The sequence below is a fragment of the Ambystoma mexicanum genome, chromosome 14 (assembly GCF_040938575.1).
Source record: "Ambystoma mexicanum isolate Mex_15411 chromosome 14, UKY_AmexF1_1, whole genome shotgun sequence".
Classification (NCBI taxonomy): domain Eukaryota; kingdom Metazoa; phylum Chordata; class Amphibia; order Caudata; family Ambystomatidae; genus Ambystoma; species Ambystoma mexicanum.
Genome location: NC_090940.1, coordinates 552,052,506 through 552,070,837, shown reverse-complemented (window position 1 = coordinate 552,070,837; position 18,332 = coordinate 552,052,506). Strand labels below are relative to the sequence as shown.

General features: G+C 46.8%; 1 protein-coding gene across 7 annotated transcripts in view; it reads right to left on the bottom strand.

The window, feature by feature from the left end:
- The window catches only part of CEP128 (centrosomal protein 128), an 864,240-nt gene that overhangs the window by 455,493 nt on the left and 390,415 nt on the right, over nt 1-18,332 (bottom strand). For all 7 annotated transcript variants that reach the window (XR_011283785.1, XR_011283784.1, XR_011283786.1 and 4 more), the window contains one exon: nt 697-861. Coding sequence is in view for 4 of the 7 variants with exons in the window: in XM_069637862.1 (XP_069493963.1) it covers nt 697-861 (165 nt within the window). In the remaining 3 variants the exon portion in view is untranslated. The remainder of the gene's footprint in view (nt 1-696; nt 862-18,332) is intronic.

Sequence of the window (18,332 nt, the reverse complement as noted above, 5' to 3'; positions counted from 1 at the left end):
CTCCATGAAAGGGGCCTCCACCCTTTGGCTCTGCAGATGTTTTGGACTAGACCCCCACCCCTCCACCACCATCATCCATAGCCAGCATAATCAATGGCAAGGGTTCATGGTAATTGCATTCCAAAAAGGAGGAGAACCACACATTGCAGACCCCCTGCAATAGAATTTATGCTGCACTTAAACATTCTCCGAAAAAAGGATCTACGTGATGACTGCGCATCACCAAAATGTCAACTGTTATTTGTTTGAACCCATTTCACTGCATATATATGTGGCGGGAGACCCACACAGCCCCTCCATACCCACCACCCCCACATACATGTGCGGCGAAATGAGGCTATAAGCATTCAGTATTTTAGGATGCGCAGTGATGGGGTGATACCAGAAAAAAAACCTTTTAAACAAAACTATAATGAAAGCTACAGTAAAAAAGATCATTATACAATATGAAAATAGAGTGAATACGTGATATACATTTTAATTTAACAAAGCAGTGTAACATTATTGAAAGCTTATAAGGATTAGAAACAAGTAAAAATGACAAACTGCAGTGATCATTAAAAAAAGTAAGGAGGGATGCAGGTGTAAAAAGAGAAGCAGCAGATCCTTACAGCCTCCTGTCAAGTGTTGCACAGGATCTCTCTGGAGAGAAACCGCCACTTAAAGAGGAAGTGACATCACCTGCAAGCGCCCTACCTTCTCCTCCACTTCCTGCTTCAGCAGCTGGCACTTGCGCCTGAGCTTGGCATCTTCCTCCTCCATCCCGGTCATCTGCTCCGTCAGCTTGTCACACTCCACCTTCATCTTCTCCACCTGCCGCCGCTGGGATTTGATCAGGTTTTTGTCTTCGCCCATTTCCGTCTGTGGTTCAAGACAACGGAGAAGCTTTACAATTCAAATATTCATTTTGAAACTTACTGTTGCTAGAAGAGGATTGCATCAAATAAAAGCATTTAAAATAAACAGAACTGTATATTAACATTTGCAGAACTTTTCAAACCTGCATCCAATGTTAACAACAATTCTGTGCAATCGCCCCCAAAGGGGAAACCCCTCAAAGTTAGATTCCGTAACTGTGGCAAAGGTTCTGGGACATGAGGATCTTCCCTAGACTCGCCTGCTGTCACAAAATGGTTATTTATCGATTTCACGCATTGTCAGGACTGTTAGGTGATGGGGACCAGTAGCCAGGCCTCCAGATAACATTTGGAAGTGGGAGTATTTTACTCCCTATTTTTGTAACGCGTGGAGTGAAATTATTTTTTTAGGGAGTAAAAATGGAAGTCCAATTCCCAATAAGAGTATTTTATAAGCATGTAAAACATGTTTTAACTGAAAAACAATGTTTTTGCAATATTTGTTTCTTTGCACCTAGTTATTCAGGCACATCAAAAGATTCATGTTTACTACTTACAATCAGGGAGTTAAAATGGTAGTTTCCTTCCTGTAGTACTGCGTGCACTATTGGCCAGACATATCCATGGAGTTGTGGGGGTGAAAGCAGGTGCACACAATTCTACATGACTTTATCCTATTTCTTGTTGGGAGCATTTTTACTCTCTATTTTTATTTTTAGGGGGTATTTTCCAATTATTAGGGTGTAAAAGTGGCTGATACGCCCCTTATCTGTAGAGCTGCAGTAGCAGGGAAAAGATTTGAGTAATTTTTCAGAAAGATGAAGTGAGATTAGAGAGAGGGTTCTATCAACCACTTAAAGGAAGAGGACGATGTGATGACCTTTGGGGATCAGTCTGCTTCGCGGAGAAAGGCTGCTGAGCAGGTACACTTCAATGAAGACTAACATCTAAAGCAACCAGATAAAGAAAACTTGGGTGTTCCACAAGAACACATCTTCAGAAAACTTTAAATGCTGCATCAGTTCACATGGAATGAATTTCACGAACTCTCCCAGCAGAAGTAATATCTATAAAAGTTACTTTTCCTGCAAGGTTTTTACCCAAGGTCACATTTCAGGCTCAAAAGGCCTCAGACACCAACAAAAAGTCAAAACAAGTTTACTTTGTTTCACAAAAAACAGAAAAGTACTGAAACAATAGAACAGATTGCACCCAAAATCAGAGGGCGCTTCATTACTCGCTGTACTGGTTATATTGCTACTGATAGAAGGTGGTCTCTGCAGACTTCATATCTTTGAAATGTCTGTCCTGAAGTCCAGAACCTGGGAAATGTGGACTCTCACTTGCATAATCACCGAACCATTCCGCAGGGAAGGGTGCCTGCGCGGGCAAGTAAGCGGGCTTGGCGTACCAGGCTTCCATATTACTAATTCTTTCACTGCGTTATGCTGCTTTTTTCAGAACAGATGTTCGGTGCGGCCCGCTGGAGGTGTGGTTCTTTGCAACAAGATGTGAAGGAGGGAGAGCAAGTTAACAATAGAGTGGATAGAATCTCCCTTTGAAGACATTCTAGGTCCCCCTTTATTTGAGGGAGACCACCTTAAGGGGTGACTTTAGACAAACAAACTCACTCCCCTGGTAGGTGGGGTGATGCCGCATTCTAATGGCAGATTATCAGAAACACATTTCCCTACAGTCTACTGTCTTTTAAATCTATCTTTTTGCCAGATTTATTCTCCACTAACCTTTCCATAGCCCCCTCATCAGAGGCATCTAGAGAGGTCATCAGGAAACCAATGCGCGAACAGCCTTTTATATTTCTTCTCTTTTAAGTTGCGCATTTTCTGTACTGCTGCGCCCGGATACACTCGGGTCTGGTGCGCATTATAAGTGAATAAACAAACAAACAAACACCAGTATAAGTAGCATGCACATATAACAAAGGGTGTTCCCGAACAAAGTTAAGTTGTACTCTGATTTACGAAGCTGTCAGTGCATATTCAACTGATAGCTGAAACAAAGCAAATTATTCAGTTATACATAGATGTTTTTCACCAGTCAAATAACCTCAGTTGTGCCTATTGTTGGTAGCACATATATTACGCAATTTAAATGAAGCACTGCTCTCTCATCATCTGTTTATGTAACTTGTCTTTATCTATTCTGTATAGATCTTTTTCTTATTAAGTAAATAACAGATATATATATATATATATATATATATGGCGATTAGCTTCAATTTTTCCTTATCTCCTCTTTCTGGCTTTATTTAGGCCATTCTGTTACCCCTTACGATTCCCTGTGCATTTCGTAGTCTATTGAATGTGCGAAAGAGTAAGTATCTCAGTCCTCTTTGTATGCACTCCAATTTCAGCAACCAGACACGCCCCCGGAAGTGTAAATGTTGTACTTGCCTCGGAGGCTCCAGCAGGTACACACACTTGGATTATTGTGATCTTTCCCCTGGAGGCTCACTAAAAGGTAAGCACTGATCGGTCTGTTGCTTACCCACGGTCCTTGCTGCGTGACCCGACTGAACATAATGGCAGGTCTTTTTTGTGTTTATAGCAACTGCACAGATCGCTTATTCAGTGGGCTCGGTTGCATTTCGAGACAGTTTGGTCCTCTGTCTAAATTCGTGCCGGACTCTGACGGCGCTCTGCCACACACGACCGCACTGCAATAATGGGTTTGTTCACTATGATCTTTATGCTCCTATAATCGGATGTTAGCACATGTCTCTGAATTCTTCATACTATTTATTCCATCATAGATGAGCCTGTGAACCATTGGGGCGGCAGCACAAATTAGTGTTCCAGCCATAGTGTTTGGACCTCGAAATACCTGCCTAGGAGGCATCCTCAACAATACTTTAGGTATGAACTTGTTTCACCCTCACAGGGTTGCTGGGGTCCACTCTCCACAAATCACTAAATATGGGTGTTGTCACTCACATGGAGCTCTATCCTTATGCCCACTTTCATGTTTTATTTTTGATTAACATAGCATTCCGTTATTTACTATTTTACTTTTTTCTTCGGGCATTCACCATCACTTTTGCACAGTGTCTCTGGGCTTTGGATATTAGTATATGGGACAAATGAATGAGCTGTCGGGGGTCTGCCTGCCAGCCGAAAGGGGTGGCTTCCTGGTGTCTCTTACCATTGGTTGGTACTTCCAATTCACCTTTCATGTCCATACCTCACACCAACCCTCAAAATGCTTTTGAGATGACCCAATATGATGGGATTACATTTGATTGCTTTTGTAGGGGCTGAATTTAAAGATCGAATTACCTGAAGAAGGTGGTCTCCATCTGTCTACATACCACCGAAATGCCAATTTAGCCTCGCCCTGGCTATTAGTGTCTAGGCACCTGTGACCAGAGGACGTGGCCACTCACGCTTACCAGTGGAAGGCGTAGTTTATCCCTTTCCCCTTTTGTTGAGTCTTTTCCCCTTTTTCTACAAAACTATGTATTTTGTTTATATTTACAGATTGATCTATAAGTGTTTACTTATTTTTGTAAATATTTCTCATGTGTGGAGCCAACAAGTGGCTATTTTTGTGTCCTAATTTCAAATTAAAAAATATACATTTTCTTTACAAAAATGCCTAAAGCTGTTAAGAAGGCATGTGACCGCCAGTGCCAGGAAAGATTCAGCCGGGAGGAACTCTGCATGCTTGCAGAGACCCTGCAAGACAACGCAGCTGTCGTTTTCTCCCCGGAAATGACCAGGACAGCGATAGGGAAAAAGAAGGCCATCTGGGCCCTGGTGGCCGAGCGCGTCAGCGCGGTGGGGACCGTACCCCGCACCCCACAGCAGTGCAGGAAGCGCTGGGACGACCTTCGCATACGGGTCAGAGCCGTCATCTCTGCGAACCGCAACCTTGCCCTGGGTACCGGTGGAGGGTCGGAATCCCCACTAAAACTCCAACTATGGGAGGAGATTTGTGCAACCACGATTGGCATGGAAGCCATTGAAGGCGTCGGAGGGATGGAAAGGGGAGCTCCGACATCAGGCGATGAAGGTAGGTGCCTCAAACAAGACATGCCATAGTCACTGCAGTCCATTCATGTGTAGCACAAGGTTGCCCTAGAGTGTAAATGCAACACATTTCCACACTGCCCATAGCCACATGCGAGCACCACCCTTTATACACTGCTGGCACCCGCATACCTGCATCCATATTCCACACTAAAAGGAGACAACCTGCATGGCCCTGCCTGAAATCTGCCTCTTCTACTGACCAGAATAATGTCTATCCTTGTCATTCCAAAGTCCGCAGACCCATCAATAACGCCCTCCCTCCTTTGCTCCACCACAGGCACAGATTCACACCCCGAGGACCAGGACACCCCTGCGACGAAGAGAGCCAAGAAGGCCAATAATACCATCCCCGCACCCTCAACCTCAGCTGCAGTGAGGCAAACCCCACAACAAGCAGGACCCACTGCAAGCATACCGGACGTCCCACCGGCAAGCACCCCTGTAGTCAGCAGGCCAGCAGCAGCTGCTCCACCTCTACCAACATTGCCTGCCACAGAAGGCACCGGGTCAGCGGCCAGCAGCAACATGGGTGAGACAGCTGCAATAGCTGCATGTTCAGACTCAGACATTGAGGAGCACGAAGTCAGAAGCCCCACTGCCCTACTACATTCCCCCTATTTGTCAGACGCCAGCCCCCATGAGGATCACACACAGGGGCACACAGAGGTAGAGGAGTGGCCTTCTACCCCATGCCCAGTCCTCAGTCCACAGGAGGGGAGCAGCCCCTCCATCACACCACCAGCACTGGCCATGGGCCAGCAGGGGTAGCAGTCCCTCGAGGACATCACAGAACGGCAGCAACAACTGTCCACGATGCTGGCTGAGCATGCCACGGAATGTGTGGGGGCTAGGGCAACCATTGAACAGGCCACGGAGACCCTAAGGGCCGAAGTAGCGCAGAGTACTGCCACCCTGAGGGATGCCATGCAGGCCATGTCCAGGGACATCTGTGCTAAACGTGCCGGCTTGCGTCGTGCGCTCACTGAGCTCACCCACACCCTACAGGACGTGCATGCACGGGGGCAGGCAGGGACATCCTCCACTGCCAGTTCTGCACAGAGCAGCCCCGTCCGACGTTCCGGATGTAACCTGCGCTCCACAGCCAGGGGTGCCCCGGGGGCCGGGAGAGGGGGCTTGTAACAGCCTCTGGCCACTGTCACAGGCATCTGTTGACACCTACATGGGGTGTGTTGGGGTGTGCAGGGGGGAGGGGGTGTGTTGGGGTGTGCAGGGGGAGGGGGTGTGTTGGGGTGTGCAGGGGGGAGGGGGTGTGTTGGGGTGTGCAGGGGGGAGGGGGGAGGGGGTGTGTCACGACGTTTCATAGTTTAAATACACTTTTTTCTTTCCCAAAATGAAATGTGTGGACATTTTCATTACATATGTGTGCTTTATTGGTGTACAGTCCACAGTGTGCATGTCCCAGAGACACACAGTGCCCCAAGTGCAGTCTCCATGTGATTCACACCAGCCGTGTGTGCTAGAAGCAGTGGTCGATGATACTTTGGCGCATTGCACGCCCCTCCTGTGCGTCGCCTCCTCCATGGGGTGCCGCCCCATCTGCACCCTCCTCATCCTCATCGTCAGGTGGTTGCAGTTCTGCGTCAGGGGGCAGGGGCACATTCCGTCTGACGCACATATTGTGTAGCATGACACATGCCATGACGATCTTTGCCACCTTCTCATGGTGGTACAGGAGTGCCCCACCAGACCTGCTGAGGCTTCGGAACCGTGCCTTCAATAGGCCGAATGTCTGCTCTATGACCACACGAGTATGTGTATGTGCACGGTTGAAGTCCTCCTCGTGCTGGTTCTGCGGGTTCCGGACTGGTGTAAGGAGCCACCTCTTCAGGGGATAGCCTGCATCACCTGTATGTAGGCGAGAATGTATGTGTCAGTCATGTCGTCTGATCAAGAACATGATGTGCCACCATGGCTTGCCTCCAACTGTTACTTCGGCTCACTTCTACATGCACTAATTGATTCACACAATGCAACCAGTATATGCTCATGGCTCCCATGGCCTGTTTTGCATGCCATCACCCAATGTATGCAGAGGGGTTGAGTGCATTGTGAGTGCCCATCCTCTGTCTCCGTTCTCTGTGTTACTCACAGCCAGGTGGAGTATGCATCATTCCCCCCCCCTATCAGCCAGGTGGAGTATGCATCATTCCCCCCCCACTTTCAGCCAGGTGGAGTATGCATCATCCCCCCCCCTTTCAGCCAGGTGGAGTATGCATCATCCCCCCCCTTTCAGCCAGGTGGAGTATGCATCATTCCCCCCCCCTTTCAGCCAGGTGGAGTATGCATCATTCCCCCCCCCTATCAGCCAGGTGGAGTATGCATCAGTATGTCATTCACCTGCCCACTTCCATGACATTGGACTCACCGAGTAGCCAGGATCTTGGGCCTGCATGTCGCTCCATGTAGCGTGGTATTGTGGAGTTCCTCAGGACCATAGAATCATGGGTTGATCCGGGGAATCGGGCACAACAATGTGTGATGATCTTGTTGGAGTCACAGACCATTTGCACGTTGATTGAGTGGAACTGTTTCCGGTTGCGGTACGGTACCTCCATGGCACGTGGAACCACCAATTCCACATGGGTGCAGTCGATGGCACCAATGCAACCGGGTATGCCGGCTAGTGCATGGAAACCCACTTTGGTGTTTGCAATGTCCTGGGCAGTCCGTGGTAATGAGATGTGGTCGTCTGTGTGCTTGAGGAGGGCATCGAGCACTTGGATGAGTGTTCGTGAGAATAATGGTTGTGAAATGCCATGCAAGTGCCCCACTGTGTGCTGGTAGGTGCCTGTGGCCAGGAAGTGGAGTACAGACACTACCTTCAGTAGGGGGGGGTGGCGGTTGGAGTTTCTATCATGCTGACGATGTCGTTGTGTATCATGTCTACGATGGCGCTGATGGTGTCCCGGTCCAAACGGTACAGGGTGTGGATCTGCTCAGCAGTGAGGTTGAATGGATTGGCTCTGATGCGTGGGATTGGGGGCTGCCTGCGTGGTGGCACTGGCTGTGCTGGTGGGGCTTGCTGGGCCTGCCTTGCCCTCCTTCTCCTCCTGCATCTCCTCTGTGCTGCCTGTTGTTGTTGTTGCTGTTGTAGCACATGCATTGCTATCAGGTCCTCCAGCCCCAACATTGCTAGTCGTATTGGTATCATTGTGGAGTGTGACTGGGTGTGGGAAGGGGTGGGGTGTGCTCTTTTTGTACTTCCTGAGTCTGTATTGCCTTCACCTGTGCTGTTTCTGTGCACCTGTGGCAGCTGCATTCACTTTACATGGCCCTTTACGGTTGGTTCGCGATGGCGTAATTAGCACCATGGCGGTAAGGTACTTAATGGGCTGGGTGATGGCGTTAGGTGCATGTCCGCTTGGGTCGGCATTTGCGTACCTTTCCGCCATGGCGCTAAGTACGGTGTGGCCGGTCGCGTGTGCGCACCCTTAGCGCAGTTAGCGGCAGCGTTAACTACGATGCCGCTAATGGCATCGTAGTTAACGGTCACGGGTCATGATCGGACCTGGCGGAAAACGATGGCAGTAACCATTTACCGCCATCGTTTTTCACTTAGCGCCAGGGTCGTAATGAGGCCCACTGTGTTGTCCGTCATTATCAGGGCATTCTTCCCCTGCAGAGAGGAAAGAAATGCCATCAGCGCCAGTCTGATTGTCCTCAGCTCTAAAATGTCGATGTGCGGTCTTGACTCCGATGGAGACCAATGACTGCTGATTGTCAGATCGTTTGCATGAGCTCCCCAACCTGTGAAGGAAATGTCCATAACTACTGTTCTGTCCGACCATGGTTGTCAAAAAGGTTCTCCCTTCATCACATTCTCCTTGAAGATCCACCACAGGAGCTCCTGTGCGACCTTACTCAGCACCCGAAGATGTCTGCCATCCTGCCATAGAACTGTGACCATTGGGATCTGAGGGCCAAATGAAGGGATCCCATCCTCAGACGGACCTCTGGCACCAGGAAAATGCAGGATGCCATAAGACTGAGCAACCGCAGAAAATTGAAGGCCGGTAGATTTCGGGCTTTCTGAAGCTTCATGAACATCTGCTGAATATGCTGAGCCCTCACCTTGGGTGGCAAAGCTTTCCCAGAGGAAGCATCGGGGACAGCTCCAATAAACTGGAGCTTTTTGGAAGGTATCATGGGGAACTTCATGAAATTGAGAGAGAAGCACAGTTTGTGCAGTGCGTGGCAGGTGGTGCTGAGATGTTCCAGAGCTTATTAGGGAGTACGAGCCCTGATCAGCCAATCGTCCAGGTAGGAGTAGATCTGAATCCCTCCCCTCAGACTCGCTGCCACTGTTGCCATCAACTTAGCGAAAACCATCGGGTGAAGGTGAGCCCGAATAGCAGAACCCGAAAATGAAATTGAGAATTACCAATGGCGAACCTCAGATACTTCCTGTGCTTGGGATCTATGGGCACATGAAAGTAAGCATCCTGAATATAGAGTCACACCATCTCCTGGAGCTGAAGAGCCTGATGGATCTGCAAAAGAGGGACCATCTTGAACTTTCCCTTCCCGAGGAACTTCTTCAAGTGGTTCAAGTCCAAGATAGGTTGCACTTTTCCATCCTTCTTGTGAATTATAAAGTAAGGGGAATACCATCCCTGATTCCACTGCACTGCAGTTACTAACTCTATTGCACCTTTCCCCAACAGGGTAATACCCTCCTAGAAGAGGAGCGGATCAGGATCCTTCAAGGAATGGCCACTTGGTGGGGAATTTGGAGGCCTCTTAAAAAATGGACGGCATTAACCATGTGCCACTGCTAGCAGGGCTCAAGCATCGGAAGTAATGCTTCGTCATCCTTTCAAATACTGTGACAGCCTGCCTGCCACCACAGTCCTGTGGGCTAAGGCCTCAGAGAGGTTTTGGTGGTGCTGCAGCTGCTATGGATGGCAAAGAGTGAGAGATTGTTCGGCTGGTTCTACCCCAATACCCCGTGAACCACGAGGTAGTCTCCTCTGTCTTCTCTGAGAGAATTGTCCTCTCTCCCTTCCAATTGAAGTGTAGTAACAAATGGACCTGCCTCTCCAACTTTGACAGGCCGAATGAGCCTGCTGTTGGTGGTGAATCAAAGCCCCCAACGATTTTGCAGCTGCTTTCGAAGTATGCAGCTTTTCCGAACTTTCATCGGCTTTCGATCCAAAAATGGCATATCTAACAGCCTTGCTTGCACGTCCGGGGCAAACCCTGATTTGCACACCCACTCAAACCTTGTTGTGACTGCACATGCCATCTTGGCATGACCAACACAATCTGTGGTCTCGAAACCAGACAGTAAAGACTGAGACTTGGCATCTTTACATCTTCAACAATGTCGAGGAACTATTCTCTTTCCTCACCCTCTGTGATGTGTACTGCCGCCATTGTCACAACCTCCCATAAAGTGCAAAAGAATTTTGCCAGGGCAGAAGTAGCATTAGTAGCCTTCAGTGCCATGCAACATGCCGAAAAAAACCTATTTTACTCGGGCATCAAACCTTTTGTCATCCCTATCTGGAGGGATTGTAGGATAGGTTGCAGCTTTTGAAGATTAAGTGGCTTCCTGAACTACCAGGCTCTCTGGAGTTGAATGCCTAGACAAGAATTCTGCATCAATTGCAGAAGTTCTGTGCTTCCGCATTATGTCCTTGTTTACTGATGGAGTAGTATCAGGTTTATTTCCAATTTTCTGCTACTCTATTTCTCAGTGCCATGTGAAAGGGTAGACTTGGTTCTTTTGGAGGACCCTTGTTAAAGATAGCAGTCAAGTCATTGTTTTCATACTCCATAGCAGGCCTGCTCCATCCCAACTATTCTGTAACTGGCCATGACTGATCTGTATGAGGCATCAGTATGCCCAGTCACATCTGGCATGGCAAACTCCACCTCTGGAGATGTGTCCAGACCACTGACACCCGTCACTGTGTGCATGAAGTCTCTAGATCTCGACTCCTCAGAAATCAGCTGCTTTGGAGAATTCAGAGTGCCATACTGCAGTCCAAACAGGGGCGTTCTCTCCTCCACTGCCTTTTCCTCCTCATAAATAGAGCTTATTGAAATAAAGTCCTTTTTTGACAAAGACTTATAAACCTTCAACTGATCTGTCGAAGATACCAACGGCTTCGATGCCGACGGCCTCGACGACCAAGAGATTGATGCTGGTTTCTCCGACAGAGCTACGAGGAAAGAGGATGGCTTCCACTTGGATCTAGGTGTGGAGTCTCTTGACGCTTCGAGACCTTGCTGCCCGGGCTCCTAGGTGCACGGGCAGCAGTTTTTGTCGACGTACTGTCCGCCTCATGAGATGCAATGGGGTCTGAAGCCTTTTTTGGTTCAACAACATGGGTAGATGATGCAGCCTTAGTGAACACCTCCAACGTGTTTGAGGCAAAACTCCTCCAAGTCTAACTTAGTAGCCGATTTGTCCTGTAAAGGTACCAGTTTCTTATCGGGTAAGTAGTCTGGAGACAACCAGGAACGATTGCTTCGATTCTTTTGTGTGACGACGATGAGTGTCGGGAACTCAATCTTGCGCAATGTTTTCTGTGCCCTTTTTTCCACAAAAGGGCAAACTTCCCTCGAAATTTGGACGAGGGCCTACCCAGGGCGAGTTTCCCCTTCCTTTCCTTCAGCGCATTAACTGTCATAGATTGGCACGAGCCACAGACGTCAACCTTGTGGCTCACACCCAAGCACCAGAGGCACTGGTGTGGATCTGTAATGGGCATCTTCGATCCACAATTTGAGCACCTCTTAAACCTAGTTTTTGGGGTAGACATCATCAAAGAACTCGATAAATGCAATAGGCAAATTGTGCCTGGCAAACAAACCGTTTTGAAGATGATATGCAGAAAAACAGAACTGAGGCAACGGGCGCCAGGTGTTCTACTTATACTGGTGTCGACGTCATGGCCAAGAGTGGTTGGAAGCCATCTAGAGCTACGAGATGATGTTGCGCAGTGCCCTCTACTGATGAAAATGTTTCTCCAAATCTGCAGAGCAGAATAGGAATATATCAAAGATCAAAGATGAAGAATATGTGGGAGGACACAATCCATTAGAAATAAACAATTATAGGCTAGGTATTTTGGCAAACAGGAAGAAGGTACCTTGGGTGGGGGGTAATGTGCCATCAATTGAAGTATTGTTTTGCTATAATTTTTTAAATTATTATGAATCGGGTATTCGTACAATGCACTATTTTGTTTTCTCTTTTAAGAGGGTAATTAAGACAGTAGAATAAGTCGTTTTTGGAGATTTTAGAAATTTTAGGAGTATCAAATGGCAATTTGGGTTAAATGCAATTTGATAGAATATGAACGTTTGGGTATTATGTATGTTGTGTATTAAATGTTTTAAGTGTATTAGATGTTTGATTAGGTGGACTAAATGATTAGGTGGACTAAATTATTTTATGCGATTTGTAGAATGTTAAAACTCAGATTTGTAGCATTCTGCATTCAAATATAACAAAAACACCACAACTGACTAGTGATAATGGACTCTGACGAGTAAGAAATGGTGTGCTGTGTGTGTGTGTGTACAATTGAGGTGGCAAGTGACTTTTCATGGCTGTCTAGTAGCTTGAAATTTGAAAATATTACTGCTAAAGAAACCATCTGGTGATTGTCTACTTGGACACAGCAGCCCACTGGACACATAACCTAAAGCCTCAAACAGTTGCCTGTTGTGACGATTCATTAGGTGTCGTCACTTCTCCCCAAGGGAAGCCCATTGCCATGAGGATAGGGAAGTGCAGTCGCTATCACAACAGTCCCTCGTGAGGTGGTTTAAAGTGGGAGGACCTTGTGGGGACAGACTCCGCCTCTGGGGACAAGGACGGTCACCTGGGGCCCAGCCCACTGAATGTTGTCACTATCCGACTTTCCCTAATCCTCCCAATGTTCAAAGCCACTACATTGAAGGAAAATCTATGTATTACTATGACCTAGAACATAACACCAAAAGTACTACGATGAGGAAGAACTCAGGAGACAAAGAGCACTGACCGTATTCATACTGGTCCGGAGTGGGCCAGTGGAAGCAGGACAATCCAATCATCAACAGAGTTAAAAGGACTCGTGTAAACCACATGGGTGGAACTGGATATAAAGTATAAAGAGCAACAAAGGACAATCAGAGAAGGCAAGCCCAGCCACAGAGTCAAGCACAGCCATGAGAGGATGCAGGTGTAGGCAATCTCCAGTGCAGGAGAATCAAATCCTGCTGGCAGTCCAGCATGAGAGGGATGTGAAGAAAGCAGGTGAGCAGCTGTGGAACTTCCCCTTGGGTGTGTCGGTGGAGACCCAAGCTCACGACCGAGGGAAGGAAGAAAGCGGAGCTGTGCAGGGAGATGCCATGTTGCAGATCTTGACACGGAAAGAAGGCAGAAGAGCTGACAAAGTAGACCCCATTCTCAGGAAGCCCCAGTGATGTACCTCGAGCCCTGAGGAGGTAAGGGGAGGTACAGGATATCCAGATGGGATGCAGGAGCAGGCGGCAGAGGTGCCCAAACAGTGTTCAGTTGGCCCAGTGAGACTGAAGCCATTATTGGGCAGTGTGTGGAGAATCCTGCGGATCCTCCAATAAACCCCTGCCTAAAGTCTCCTCTCAGGTGGCCAGGAAAGAGCAGACGCTTCCTGATCCCAATGATGGGGGTGGTGGAGGATCACCTGGGTGTAGACAAGGCCCAGAATGGTAGGGAAATTTTGCAGGGTGAGACACAGCATTTCTCCTTGAAGAGGAATACTATTACCACAGACTTAAAGGAGGAAATGGCTTTTTGCCATTTTGATATATCTCGACTTTCTACTAAGGATGGAAAGGTACATTCTAAAGAAGGGATTCAATATAGTGTCGAACCCAAAGAATCAATCTTATATACCCCTAAATCCCCATATCACCCACAATGCCAAAAGTATACGAAAAGGAACGGCAAACATGTGACTTTTGCTGTACCATCCGTCTCTCAAAAGGTTAAACCCTATAACTCCTCTTTCAATATCAAGGAAGGAAAAATTATCTTTAAACCTTTTTAAAAAGTATCAAAGCTGATTTTCTCTGAGGTAGACTACATGTCCCTGAATCCCTCAGGGACTATGATGGCGAAGAGTGCTGAAGAGGCATGTAGGAGCCAAGGCCAGGCATGCCTAATAGCTTTTGGCAAGGTCAGACAATTAGTCTGAAGGGCTTGTACCTGAAGCCAATTAACCCACCTGAGGGGCATAAAAGACTGCAGTAGGAAGGAGCAGTAGAAAGAAGCTGAAGCAGGAGCTGGAAGGTTGGCAGAAGTAGTAGCAGAAGAAGCAGAGCACAAGGCTGGCAGTTCACTAGGAAGTGTGACTGCAGAAGGGACGCCAGAGCAGAGGAAGAGCAGATTTTACCTGCAGACTCCGGGCTGGCCCTATGCTCACAAGCCCTGTTTGGCTCTGGCAGTATAGGAAGAGACTGGGAGAAACAGGCAGTCTTTCCAGATACAACTAATTGCTGCGAATGCCGAGCTGAAGTCGTGCATCTACCCAATGCCTGTGTGCAGAAGAAAGCTGAGGGAAGCCGGAGAAAGGAAGACTCTCCATTAACGAGGCCGGATCGGAGACACTCATGTTGGAGAGGGGTGTAGGTCCCAAGAGTGCCCGTAGCAGTAGCAGCATAAGAAATTAAGTCGGGAAGTAGAAGAAGCCCACCATCACTTTGAATGTGGAGTCAGTGAAGGAAGCTTCGTACTCCAAACCATCTAGAATACCTTGCCAGTTACTGTAGACAGCTTAATGTATACTTGCATGCAGGTAAGAGCGAGTAAAAAGTTGTTTGCAGAAGTGGGAAGTCATTTTAACAAGGGAATTGAATCATGTGCTTATATCATCGAAGCTAAAGTACCCGCGTGAACAGAAAGCCTCTCTGTTTCCCATTGTTAAATGTAAACTGTTGACGAATGGTTGCGTGTCAATTATTAAAGAGGAGAATGTTACTGGTGACCCTTTTGTAGTAGAAGCTGACTTTACCACAATTTTACAAGCCAATTTCACATCAGAAAGAGGCAGCACACATGAAACTATTTCCCAATGTCTTTTGAAGTAGAACGCTGACCGAAAAAAGAGGGAACGCACATCTTTAAAGTGGTAGTTCATCCTTAAAACGAATTCGCAAGTACCTAATTTTGTTTCTACAGAGAAACAGATGCCTTGTAACATACTTAACACTTATGTAGCAGTCGTAGAAGTGGCTGAAGTCAAACTAAGAACAAGTATTAACCAAGCCAGAAAATCAAACCCTTTTGAAGTGAAAGCAGCTCAAATAAGAACTGAACACCATTGTTTTGAAGCTGTTGCCAACGCAGAGTCCTCGGATACAAGGGTGACAAGGTTATCCAAGGCTGGAAGTGTGGGACTACAGCTTTGGGGTAACTACTGGAGACAAAAGGGTGTATGTGAAGCTGGGTAAGGGAGCTGGGTACTTGTTAAAAGAACTCATTCTAATCTGTAAAGCTGAGACTGTTCAAATTAAGAAGCAGCAGTCTGGGAGCTCAATACAGATGTTCTGGTAGCTGCAAGACAGAGAGGAAAGGCAAAGAGGCTGTCCTGTCTTGCCATATTAGTGAGAAGAGTGCCTTACCAACCTGTAGAGGTCAAAGAGTCTTGTAAGTTGCTAAAATAAAAGTCGCAGTAGCAGAAGTAGAACTATGGTTGTCGATACTTTTAGTCAGAACATTATTATTGGAATGTAGTAGAAGCAGAAGAAAACTGTGGGGCAAGGGAGTCTGCTCTCGCAGTATCATTGGCAGAAGGGAGTTGCTAGAGAGAGCAAACCCTAAGAAGAAGCATCCTGACAAACTATATTCAAAGACCCTGCAGAAGTTGCAAGAGAGTTTTTGCTAAGCAAAAGTGATACTTTTGTCATAAGCTTCATCCATTCTTTCCTGGAAGGAGGTTATCGAGGAATACCATTGGTGCCGTTTTCTTGGTGGAGCTTCAAAAGGATATCTTTTCATCAAGCGAAGAAGGAACTGTTATCAGTGGATTTTTGTTTGTGTTAACTTTTGTTTCTTTGGAACTTTGAGACTTTAAGACTATTTTCCTTGGATAAAACTGACTTTGGGACATTCCTGTGGGAGCAAGATCTGCCCAGGACAAGTAGAAGTCATTCACGACACTGGTTATTTGGTAACCTTTTATTTATGTTGTTTATATATTAGTTTGAAAGTTTCTGTTATTTAGTGTGAGGGTTTGGTTTGTGTAAGCTAGGAGGTTTTACCTTAGATCCTTTATTAGGTATGGAATCACCTAGTAGAGGTTTAGTTAGGGTTTATTTTATATATTTTTTTAAATAAAATGTAAAAACTTGAGAATGTAAACATAGTTGTGAGTCTCACACTAGCCGGTGTCAGTCGTCCCTCCAGCATCATCTTTCTCGTGTCAGTGGCAGGCAAAAACCTGCGGACCACCAGGTCAGGGACTCAAGAGTAGACACTGAAGGCATCAGAGGAAATCTTCCTCATAACAGTGGGAAAGAGAAAACCACTGCCCACTAGAGAAGGGTGTGAGATCAAGAATAGATACTGAAGACATCAGGGGAAATCTTCCCCATCACAGTGGGAAAGGTAACACCATTGATCAACAGAGAAGGGCCTGGGATGAAGAATAGATACTGAAGGCATCAGGGGAAATCTTCCTCATCACAGTGGGAAAGAGAAACCACTGGCCACCAGAGAAGGGTCTGGGATCAAGAGTAGATACTGAAGGCATCAGGGGAAATCTTCCTCATCACAGTGGGAAAGAGAAAACCATTGACCACCAGAGAAGGGTCTGGGATCAAGAGTAGATACTGAAGGCATCAGGGGAAATCTTCCTCATCACATTGGGAAAAAGAAAACCATTGACCACCAGAGAAGGGTCTGGGATCAAGAGTAGATACTAAAGGCATCGTGGGAAATCTTCCTCATCACAGTAGGAAAGGTAAATCCATTGATCAACAGAGAAGGGCCTGGGATGAAGAATAGATACTGAAGGCATCAGGGGAAATCTTCCTCATCACAGTGGGAAAGAGAAAACCACTGGCCACCAGAGAAGGGTCTGGGATCAAGAGTAGATACTGAAGGCATCAGGGGAAATCTTCCTCATCACAGTGGGAAAAAGAAAACCATTGACCACCAGAGAAGGGTCTGGGATCAAGAGTAGTTACTAAAGGCATCATGGGAAATCTTCCTCATCACAGTAGGAAAGGTAAATCCATTGACCACCAGAGAAGGGTCTGGGGCCAAGAGTAGATACTGAAGACATCAGAGGAAATCGTCCTCATCACAGTGGGAAAAAGAAAACCACTGTCCACCAGAGAAGGGTCTGGGATCAGGAGTAGATCCTGAAAGCATCAGAGGACATGTTTCTCATCACAGTGGGAAAGAGAAAACCACTGGCCACCAGAGAAGGTTCTGGGACCCCAACAGGAGTTGGGGCTTTGCTAACAATAGATCTGAGTGGCAAAGCATGTATCAAAACTGAAAGCAGTGAGAAAGAACTGTATCCAGAAACACCGGGAGAAGGGAGTAATTCTCCTGGTACCAAATCAGGCTTTTTGATAAAGACGCCAAAGGAAGGGAGTCAATCCCCCGTGCCTTGTCTTGAACTGTAACAAGCCATAACAGGAGTAGGGAGTCATACTCCTGGTATCAAACCAGGAGTGGTATTAAAAACACCAGCGGACACAAGTCATTCCCCCCCCAGTCTTGTTGTGAGCGCTGCACAGTTATACCAAGAGATGGGAGGCATTCTCTTGGTCTGGAACGAAGAGTTGAGCTAGAGACACAAGGGGAAGGGAGTTATTCCCCTTGGTTGTACTGGAAGTTGCACAGATCCATACCAGGAGAAGCTGAAACCTGCATTCCCCATGTATTTCTTTTGTGAGAGTACATTCTTTCTGAACACCATCAAAGAAGTAGGAGAAGAGAAGCATTCTCTTTAAAGAAGGATATCTCTGTTAGTTTACCTTTTAAATGTAGCATGAGGGACAGAAGCAGGTTGTGACACAGGATGGTGGAAACTACTTTGATGGACATTCTGACAGAACACTTTATTATTAGTTTTGAGGCAGGAAACCACTCTTAAAAGTTAGGGATATAGAGGATATTTTCTTCTTATAAAAAATAAAAGTTTATAAACAAAGCCATGCCACCTTGGTGTCACCTTCTTTCTTCCACACCCGTACACTGTCCATTTGGTACTCATCTTATTTTGCAATATAGTGGCAAAGCCATCTAAGGGTAAAAGGATAAGGGGCTGGAAAGAAGGCTGGAAGTTGTATGAACTGGCTGATGTGAAACTCACCGTTGACCTTGGACAGGAAGGATGGCTTTACTCCAAGTGTCACTTTGTAATTTGTAGAAACTGTGCAAGGTCTGACAAATCGAAAGGTCTTGTAG